This window comes from Trachurus japonicus, chromosome 18 (assembly GCF_045865225.1).
Source record: "Trachurus japonicus isolate A0001 chromosome 18, Traja_1.0".
Lineage (NCBI taxonomy): Eukaryota > Metazoa > Chordata > Actinopteri > Carangiformes > Carangidae > Trachurus > Trachurus japonicus.
Window position 1 is genome coordinate 3,956,471 of NC_140924.1, and position 10,160 is coordinate 3,966,630.

The window sequence follows — 10,160 nt, forward strand, 5'->3', positions numbered from 1 at the left end:
ACTCCAGCCCAGGACCAAAAGTTGGCAACCCTGGTTATGTTATCTGCTATAATCCAATTTCTCCTTTAAAAGGGACACTAATGAAGTGAAATGGAGAGGTAATGTGACCAAACAGCAGCCCTCAGGTTTTTACCATAACTTTAACCAGGTTTAATCAGCCAAATGTTATAAGTCACGTTATTTCCTGGAGCTGTAATTTACACACGTTCCCTAAACGCCTCACCTGCAGTTTACCAGTGGGATTTACCGTCGCGCACCGTAATCGTTAATTTTGGGTAAATTAACCATTGACTGTTTGGAGGTTTACTTGCCATGGTGTGGAGTCCAGAGAAGACAAAGACGACGGGTCGACGGCGGCGGCAACAACCAGTTTCCCGCCGAATGAAACAAAGAAGAAGTTTGACCGCATCGTCACTGGTTTGTCTGTCAGTCAGTCTGTCTGTCGTCCAGTCCGACGGTCGTAGAGTTTCCTCGGAGATCCGTTGCTAGCTAAGTTAGCTCGGCGTGGTGGACTTCTCAGGACTTAACAGCAGCAAACCTGCCCTCTGTAAATGATGTTCAGAAAAGTTGAAAGACGACGGGCTTCACCAGGTCCATCGCTTCGAAGAGACTCGAGAGAAAGGTCAGTGACATCCGGTTTCTAGGTTAGCCGCTTAGCCTAGCGTTAGCATGACTGTTATTATCAGTGTGAGCTCCCTCTCTGTGAAGTTCTGTGGTGGTTCAGGGTTAAACGTTAAACTCCGCGGTTTTCCGGTAATGCAGATGACTAACAAACAACAGGTTATGTTAACTTATTACATTTTCCTTTTTTTTTTTTTTTTCAAAAAGGGGAATTGAATGTCACCTCAAGTCGGAGCTCCCACTCGGCGAAAAAAAATCTACCTGACCACCACACAACAATTTGCACCCACACAGAGCCACACTGTTAATGGTAAAATGTTAATTAAAATGCAATTAAATGTCAAAATACATTAAAACATTCGCTTTTAGTTGCTTTTGTGCTATTTGTTATGTTTTTATACCTATGTGATGCACTTTGAATGCAAAGTCTGCCATGTTTTTAGTTATTGTTTCTGGCGTGGTGCGTCTCGAACGCAAGTTGTAAATCTGAATTTTCAACTGTTCTGAGTTGTTTCGAACGCAGCAATTGCGCTTTTTTTTTAAGCGTTAATTGATGCGTCATTTCTCCAATATGGCCGCCATCTTATAAACGGTAAAAAAAAATAAAGCTACTATACTACTCAAGATGGCTCATTTCAAGCTGTGCCAGTGATCAAATGTTACACTTCCTGTCTCCTAACGGTAAGTTCACATCAAAACCGTCGGGAGTGTACTGGCGGCCGGAAGTCATTCATTTTCAATGGAAGTTGGCGTCAACGTGCGTCGGGAGCGTCGGCAGCGGCGAACATTGCAATGCAAGCGTCGAGAGTGTCAAATTAAGGTTGGGAGAAGCTGATGATGGCAGCGACCAGTGTGAACGTGTGGAAAAGCTGTCAGCTGAGGTAAGGGAGCTATTTATTTTCTTCCGCTAACATTATTGGTGAGCAATGGTGTCCGTGAATGTTAGTTGACGTTCGGTCGGTGATCGGTGCCAGATCTCGTGAGAGTGTATTGTTGTTGAGTTAATTTTCTCCTGATTTGTCCGTCTGAAATTTGCCCTTTCTAGTGTCAGATTGTTCTGAATATGTGCTGACCTAGACTAGTCCTGTTTATCTTACATTTAACTTGGTGATTATGAGGCTAAATAATCGACCGCTCTCCCATCGGCATCAATACCCTCGGGAGCTGTCGTGGCGAAACCCACGTGACACAGATACAGGAAACTGACTCGTCGTGGGGTGCCTTGTTTCTCAACTGTCTTTGGTTAAATGCCGAAATGCTCTGCTATGCTAATTGAATGATATGTTGTAGAAAACAAGTGTTATTATTTTTGTTGAATTTTTTGAATGGACGGCTTATTGAACAGTTATCGCCCAGTACATTGAAAAAAACAACAACAACATATTGGTGCATTTTGTGGATGATGCTGATAACAATGCAAACTATTCTTGTGATAAAAGGGCTGCCATTTTGAAATTTTGAAATGTTTTGACTTAATCTTTGCCAAACTTTCATGTGAGCTTCACTAAACTTGATGCATATTTGATTGATTGAGATTATTTGTTTTGTTTTAGTTAGATTGGCAAACTAAATATTTTGTTTGCGCTAAAATCGAGCTAATTAGAGTGTTACAATTGGCATAGTTTTGCCACTAGTGGACATTATGTTCAGCAAAACTACAACTTAAGGTAAGTATAGTGGACATTATGTTCAGCAAAACACTTGAGGTAAGTAAGCTAAGACTGCATGTGAGCTATAAATACTGTCATGACCCAGTAACATGTTAGCATTAGTGAGTGAGTGTATGGCTTAGTGGTGTTTTGGTCATATTAATATAACAGTTTACTGGTAGCTGACGACAGTGCGTGTATTTATAAGCTGCAAACAGCAGTAGCATCTTCACAGTGCAAATGGAACAAAGTGGTGTAACGGTTTTTCATCTAAAAAAAACCGCTCACTCTAAAAATAGACAAAGGTGTCAGACAAGACTGATGTGGATGAACTACACAGTCCTTTTAGTAGTATGTTAAATTGCTCCCAAAATTGTTCAACATAATGAAACTTTGACCATTTGCATTTTAGGGTGGATTTTTCTCTTTTAAGTTTCATAGATTGCCATGTGCACAGTGAATTATTGAACCATAACTAAATAGGCCTAACTTTTTATTAAATCTATTTTGCATTACATTGGTTGCAATGGTTTTAAACCACAAGAATCTTAACATGTCTTCTATGAACAAGCTCTGAAGTTAAATTCAACAAAATAGCATATTTTCACACGGACTAAAAAGAAAAAAAAAGATTAAGAGTGAAAATATGACTTTCAACCAGACCATCTCCTCAGTTCTTCAGTCAGGTGTCGTGACCTGTAAAACAAGACACACAAAAACTAACAACACGATTGGAGCTGGACTGGATGTTCACATAAATACTCCGGAAATCAGACGTTTTACTACAGGAATTTAAGATTATTTAAACCTGATTTAAGACCAGTAGATAAACCAGGGGTAGATTAGATCTGCAGTGCGAGAAATGGCCTTGCCCTCATTAGATGGTAATCATTTAAATCCCCGCATTTGGACATTGAACTGTTAACCATAGTTAAAATCTAATACCTGGCTTTATATATGGTTGGACCTTGGTTCAGTTCAGTTCAGTTCAGTTCAATTTTATTTATATAGCACGTTTAAAAACAACCATTGTTGACCAATGTGCTGTACAAGTCATATCAGACACATTATATCAAACACATTCAGACTCGGATCCATACGCAAGCACAAATAGACACTTTAATTACACAGTGGACTGTAATATTATAGTAATTTCAGTCTTACCTGAAAGGTGAGCAGAGAATAGGTCATATTTTCCTCTGACAAAGACGACTTTGTGTCTTCTCTCAACGCTTTCTTCTCTGTTTGGGAAACAAACAAACTTATCTTACTACGCCATAAATTACTGATTAACTTTATGTAGTTTTAGGAGGTTGTGAGTAATTTTAATTTGACTTAATATAAAAAAATATGTTTATGTATATATTTTTTAATCCAATTATTTTATTTTACGTGATGGGAAGTGAAAGAAAAAGTCAAAGGTAAGAAAAAAACATTCTTAATCTTTTATCTGAACTGCTTTTATTCAGGTGTTTAGCAATTATTTAGAATGACATTCAAATGCTTTTCTTACCATCAGACCCACATAATTGTGCCTCTGTACTTGTAAAGAAAATTGCATATAGACCATTTTAAAGTGTTGAGTCTGCACAGAAAAACCCACTGAGGGGGTCATAACTGAAATGGTCAAATTATCATTTGCACCTATTAGGACTAGCAGATATTTATGCTTTGTAGACGTTTTTGATATTTTGTTCATGTAGGTAAAAAAAACAGTGTAACAATACTACAAGGAAGTAAATATGTGTTGAGTAAAAGCAACACACTACCTTTGTTCGTCTTTCTGTCTATAACAGCGTAGGTCACATTGTTTACATCTTCACCACCTGACACTGAAACATTAAAACCAGAAAACAGGAAATTCCGAACAAGCTGTAATTTGATTTTAGTATTATTACGGTGTGTGTTTTGCACTTGTATAACGTATCATATATTTTTAAAAACAATGTAAAATCATGTACCTTCTCCCCTCCTTTGTTCTTGGACAGTAGCATATGTTGCATGTTGTGAATTAATGACATCACTCTCTTCTGAGACTGATGGAAAAAACAAAACAGAACTGAACATATGTCACTGTACCAAATTTTATATGAATCCATCCAATAACTTATCATACAAATATATTTTTAAAAACAATGTAAAATCATGTACCTTCTCCCCTCCTTTGTTTTTGGACAGTAGCTGTTGCATGTTGTGAATCGATGACATCACTCTCTTCTGAGACTGATGAAAAAACAAAACAGAACTGAACATATGTGATTGGACCAAATTTTATATGAATCCATCCAATAGTCATTAAGATATGTTTCTGTCATGCTAAACATTGCTACCCATCTTTATATTTATTTTTAAACATAAGAGTTTCTGTACCTTTGTGTTTCATATACAGATGTAATCCCAGTGAAAACAGCAGCAGAGTGACAGGTAGAATGGCAGCAGCAATCCACAGAATGGTGAGGACATTACGGGGCTGACTGTGAGGGAGGTGAGGGTCTTCAGGAACATCTGGAATAATATCTAGAAGAGAATAAATTTGACACATTTTCATCATCATCTCATCTTGACACTAGAGGAGAAATAAAAGTGCACATGTTAAGGAGAGGAACTCACCTTCACTTTGTTTTAACACAGCCAACCAGATTTCTGGAGATTCTCCAACTCCAGAGATGCTGCACTTATACAGTCCTTCATCACGCTTAGAAACGTTTTCAATGGTCCGATAACTTCCATAAATTTCAAGTTGGTCGTTGTCTTTGTAGAAATCAGCGATGTGTAATTGATTCAGATTTTTCCTGTTTCTGCAGCGTAGAGTCATATTATCTCCCTCCATCACAGGACGAGGATAAATGTCCAGGATTATATAAGATGCTGAAAATGTGATGGAGAAGTTAATAAAATATCTTTGTGTATTAGAAAACACAAGTCATGCAAGTCATAAGTCATTTCCATTAAATGAATGGCTGTGAAGGGGTCACCTGTATTTAACAAAAAATAACAACATATTGATGTTTGCAATTATCAATTACAAACATCGACAGGTTAGTAATTACAGTAGCAATAATTAGCATTTCAGTTTGTGCAGCACTTTCAGTGAAAAAACACGGAAAAAGGATAAAAATATTAAATTACAATTAATTATTTTATGATGTTTGATATGCAGTTTAATATGATTTCCAAATATTGGATGGATTTCTGGTATGTCAGAACCTTTGGTCTATTATGCAGCTTAAAACCAAATATAATGCATGTTTCAATTTCTTGTAAATATGACTTTTAAAAGTCAAGTCAAAAGTTTAGTTTAGTGTGTGTCTCTGTTTAAATTATTAGGAACTTGTTAACTTATATGGTCAACATACCGGTCACAGTGACATTTACGACACTGCTTCGTTGTCCGGCTTCATTTTCACACCAGTACTGTCCGCTGTCTTTTCCTAAGGCAGGATGAACGTTGTAGGACGGTGCTGATGTGTTCCAGTTTGAAGAGATTGTAGGAGCTGTTTTGAGTTTCTTCATCACTCTCCACTCACTGGAACCACGGACATGTTCACAACTTACAGAGAAGTTATCATATTCAATAAACACAGGTTTGTCTGGAACAACACGAGGAAAAGCTGCATCTGAGACAGAAAATAAATAAATTGATTACACTGAGGTCATTCAAATCAGATTTCAGATGTCATTTTACAACATAACTAACAACATGTCATCAAAACAAATCAATAATTACGTTATTATTTCAGCAGTCAGCTTGCTTGTAATGGTAGTTTAATTTTCAATTCTGCACAGAAATTACACAATCAACAGTAATATACTGTAGCTTTAAAGAAGGAATTTCTCAACTTACCAAAGTTGTGAATAGAGTCCCTGTGGTCGACCTGTGCATCCACAAGGACCAACATCATCAACATCACTGGAGAGGAAAACGAAAAGAGCTGCACGTCTGACTTATGTCTACTAGTTAAAAATAACAAAAACATACAGTTTGTTGGCCTCAGTACTCACACAGTCTGATGCAGAGAGCTGTCACCCCCATGATGTCTTGCTGCGGACTGAGCATTAGAGGCTGAAGAGCAGCCTGAGACGTAAAATAGGCTCTAACTTCCTCTTCCTGTTTGAATTATTTCTGGTGTTGAAGCTGCTGCGGGTGAGAAGTCGAAACACATGAGGCAGAGTAGAATAGAACAGGTCACCGTCTTCTAATTCACTTCTTTTGTTTTCCGCAAAAGAAGAAAACGATGTTGTGGTGTGTCGGTAGTGAATAAGAAAACGTGTCACTCTGCTTCTGCTCCTGCTTCTGGCTATGATGAGTTGAATTAGACATAAAACATTTTCTTAATCCCAGCTTGGTGTAGATTTGATGTTTTGTCAAAGACGACAATACAAATACCATGACTCTAGGTTATGGTTTTGAAGATGAACTGAGCTTTCTGTTTTTGATGTCAGCATGATATAAATGAACATTAGGAAGCAACCTGTAAAGAGTTGACCATGCAGCAGGTTTCTGAGGGATTACATGTCCCTGCTCTTTGTCTGTATCATCTCCATCTGTAGAGCAGAAAGTAGCTCTACTCTGCCCCCTGGTGTCTGTGCATCACGTTGACCTTCAGGCAAATGAAGGATCTGCAATGTGTTAGTAGGTCGACGAGTCCTTTAACAGTCATACTGATTTGAACTTTGGGGATGTTGTGTGTTTTATAAAGATCAGAAAATATTTTCACAAAAGGACAAAACATGAAAATGAGATGGTTGACAGCTTTGTATTTCACAAAATATTGTATATTTAGTATTTATCATATATATTTTTCTGTTTTTTTATCTGTGCTAAAAGTGAATAAAACACAAACAGAGGGAAACTACTGCACAATGTAATGTGCCATTTGATTTCATTGAAAGCCTTACAGTCAAATATCTAACCTACATTCATGCAAATGTTTTAATATACAGCCTGGAAAAGTTAACACCCCCCCAGATTACAAGTGACCAAAGTACAGATCACAGAGTATCAGATCACCAATATTGCAGCTAACACACAGTGACTTTGTTGCAACAACCAGGTATGTAAGCTTTTATTCACTGTATTTTATCATCCAATTCTTCACTATTCAATCCTAATATTCAGAATTCTTTTTTTAAATATTTGAATGCATGCTTAAACTATTATCACAACTGTATTGTTATGTTATTGGTTTTCTGTAAGAGCCATATGAAGTGTTCTTGAATGTCATGTTGTCTTTGTTTAATAATTTCAGCTTATTTTGTCTCACCCACGTCTACTTGAATCATCATGTTTATGCGTAACGTCTTGACGGGAGTTATGGCTGTCTTTGCTCTCCTGTCATGGAAATGTAAGTCTCTGCTCTTTGTGGTTATGGTCACAATGACAATTTTCAGCATCAAGCGCCATTACATAGTTGTTGTTCAAAACCTTGTGATCACCCTCAAGATGTATTTTACTTATTCTTTTTTACTCTACAATGTTTAAGGTCATTTTTTGTTCTTTTTTATGCTCAGTTATTGGCCTAAATGAGAACTCAATTCAAATTCATGACGTCATACAGTCACCAGTGAACATGACAGATGGTAACAAGCCAGAGCATGAGAGGGTAATCAATTATTTATTGATTCATCAACTGTTATTTTCCTTTTTTTGCTAGTCATGGAAAGATTATTCTCAAGTTCACTTGTTAATACAGATACAACCATTCATTACTATACTGTGTTACTTAAACCTTTCTTCATCCATTTAACCCTTTCTCTCTCTCTTTCTCTCTCTCGCTGCTGAAATTGATTTAATATATTTAGACTAACATGAAGTTGAACCCAAAGGAGGAGCTGTCATTTAAACTGCTCCCATCGACCTTCAGTGGATCGCTCTCCTATGACACTGTTTTCTTCCTTATTCTTATACACATGTGTGGAGGTATGTGTAGTGGTTCTATCATTGAAAATGTCTGACTGAAATGTTTGTATCACTTGTGTGTAAAACATACATTTCTCTGAGAAATTATCTGACCAAGGTGCATTTACTGCAACAAGCTACATAACTGAAGCATGATCCTAATTTAAAATAATTAAAATAATTTTAAAAATTAATGATACATATACTGATTTTTCTGTTGCTCTGTTTTGATTTCAGCTGATGTGGCTGCTCTCATTTCCACAATGTATCATCACATGTGTTGGGCATGGAGCTTCATTGACTCTGCTCTTAGTGTTATTGGTGTTATAATGGTTGCTCGTACCATATATAAAGGAAGACGTAAGTCAATACTTGGAAAAACAAAGATATGTAAGAAAAATATCTTAAGAACTTATCAATGTTGCATTTTGTGTTGTTTCAAATGCTTTGAATTTATGTTTGAATTTTCATTGTTTTTTTCCCCAAGGTGAGAACGTTGAGGTGGTGAAGAATAACGTGCTGAAAGACCAACAGAAAGAAGATGTGGTTACAACATTGATGGAGGTGAAAGCTGAGCTGGAGAACCAGAGGAACCAACTAAAAAAACAGTTAGAGAAGGTGGAAGCTGACAAGGAAAAGAACAAACAAGATCATCAGTCAGTGGAGCAGGACTTCGATAAACCAGAGGAGTTATTAAGAAAAAAGGAAATTTTTTTACGAACCCAGTGGAAACTCGACCAGACTAAAAACGACACAAGGAGACAGCTACTGAACAGCGCAAAACTGATGGAGCCGGTCGAGACTCTAATTACAAAGTGGCACAGATTGAAGGATGAAGATGTGCAAAATTAATTTGAAGAAAAGAGGCAAAAAAAATCCCTCTGTGTTACTGACATTCACTGAAACAAAATGTACAAAATATAGTTTCATGCCATCAGACAATGCAGTAGCACATTTTAATTCAAAACGCTGGATGAGGCAGATGTATTATAATTGTTCATAGCTTCAACTTTAGCTTGGCTAAATTAATCTTTAAATATGTATACATTTACAGCCAATAAGATAAATAATGAACATTGAGTCTATTTTTGTCACGTCTTTGTTCACATTTATACTTTTTATATAAAATTGTTTTTTGAAATACTACATGTTAACCTTGTTGTCTGCTTTGTGGCCTGGCCCCCAGTATGTTTACCTGGTTTCTTCAACCATGAGCATTAACACAACACAACCAACTTGAAGGTTTGAACAGACATTTATTGGATGCGTATTTCAAATAATATGAAAATGTGAAAAGCAAAGAAAAACTCCAAGGCACTCTCTTGAGTAAATAAAATAGCTTTAATTAATGTTTAGAATGACTTATGCGTTTCAATCAAGCCTTCATCAGGGAGTAAAACAGACAATTCAGAAACACCCAGTTCTTTTGTCTTCGTGTTCAACTGGTGACAAGCTTTCCACTTGGTTGCTGTGAACCAGAGTGGGTGTGGTCACTTCTGCAAAAGGTGGTTGGCCATAACCCACCCCACAGGTAATAAGGCTGAATAAAGAAAAAGTAATGGTCAGCATAGACACATTTCAAATGCATAATGGGTACAATTAGATTACAATACAACAAAAGATACAACACAATCAAGGACTGAATCATACCATGAAAATTTTTTAATATGAAATATGTGTTTAATTTTAAAATAACGGAACAGATGTTGATTCCTGCTGTATGGTGGTTAAACTGGTCTGTTATAAAACGGTAAAGAGTCCATGTGCAACTGAGTATAATAAAAGTAACAAGATTCTGTAAATTATTAAATGATTTTATAACTCTGGCCAACCTTGAACAACTTATGACTTGTATGTAGCACAGAGTATTGGTTCATGGTACAAGACCATGCAGCACAGTGAGAGGCGACAAAAGTTTGCAGCACGCAAAGGTACGTGACATTTTGGTGACACTTTACTTGAAGGTATCGTCATAAGAGTGACATAACACT

General features: G+C 36.8%; 2 protein-coding genes and 1 long non-coding RNA gene across 4 annotated transcripts; 1 reads left to right on the forward strand and 2 right to left on the reverse strand.

The window, feature by feature from the left end:
* Positions 1-2,920: 2,920 nt before the first annotated feature.
* LOC146968391 (uncharacterized) lies at positions 2,921-4,308 on the reverse strand. The gene is made up of 4 exons (XR_015034241.1): positions 4,232-4,308; positions 4,040-4,102; positions 3,435-3,511; positions 2,921-2,966 (listed from the first exon to the last, which is right to left on the reverse strand). It is a non-coding gene; the product is annotated as an uncharacterized LOC146968391 (long non-coding RNA).
* Positions 4,309-4,435: 127 nt separating this feature from the next.
* Positions 4,436-6,403, reverse strand: LOC146968392 (putative high affinity immunoglobulin gamma Fc receptor IB). Of its 2 annotated transcripts, none has more exons than XM_085759518.1 (5): positions 6,273-6,403; positions 6,115-6,180; positions 5,627-5,881; positions 4,881-5,138; positions 4,436-4,787 (listed from the first exon to the last, which is right to left on the reverse strand). In XM_085759518.1, exons 1-5 carry the CDS (start codon positions 6,325-6,327, stop codon positions 4,597-4,599), a joined length of 825 nt encoding a protein of 274 aa, XP_085615644.1. In that variant the 5' UTR covers positions 6,328-6,403; the 3' UTR covers positions 4,436-4,596. The 2 variants fall into 2 exon arrangements, with proteins under 2 accessions (XP_085615644.1, XP_085615642.1); XM_085759516.1 differs by having other exon boundaries at positions 5,627-5,887.
* Positions 6,404-7,793: 1,390 nt separating this feature from the next.
* On the forward strand, positions 7,794-9,536 carry LOC146968393 (uncharacterized). The gene is made up of 4 exons (XM_085759156.1): positions 7,794-7,873; positions 8,073-8,190; positions 8,407-8,529; positions 8,657-9,536. Exons 1-4 carry the CDS (start codon positions 7,841-7,843, stop codon positions 9,019-9,021), a joined length of 639 nt encoding a protein of 212 aa, XP_085615282.1. The 5' UTR covers positions 7,794-7,840; the 3' UTR covers positions 9,022-9,536.
* Positions 9,537-10,160: the final 624 nt, after the last annotated feature.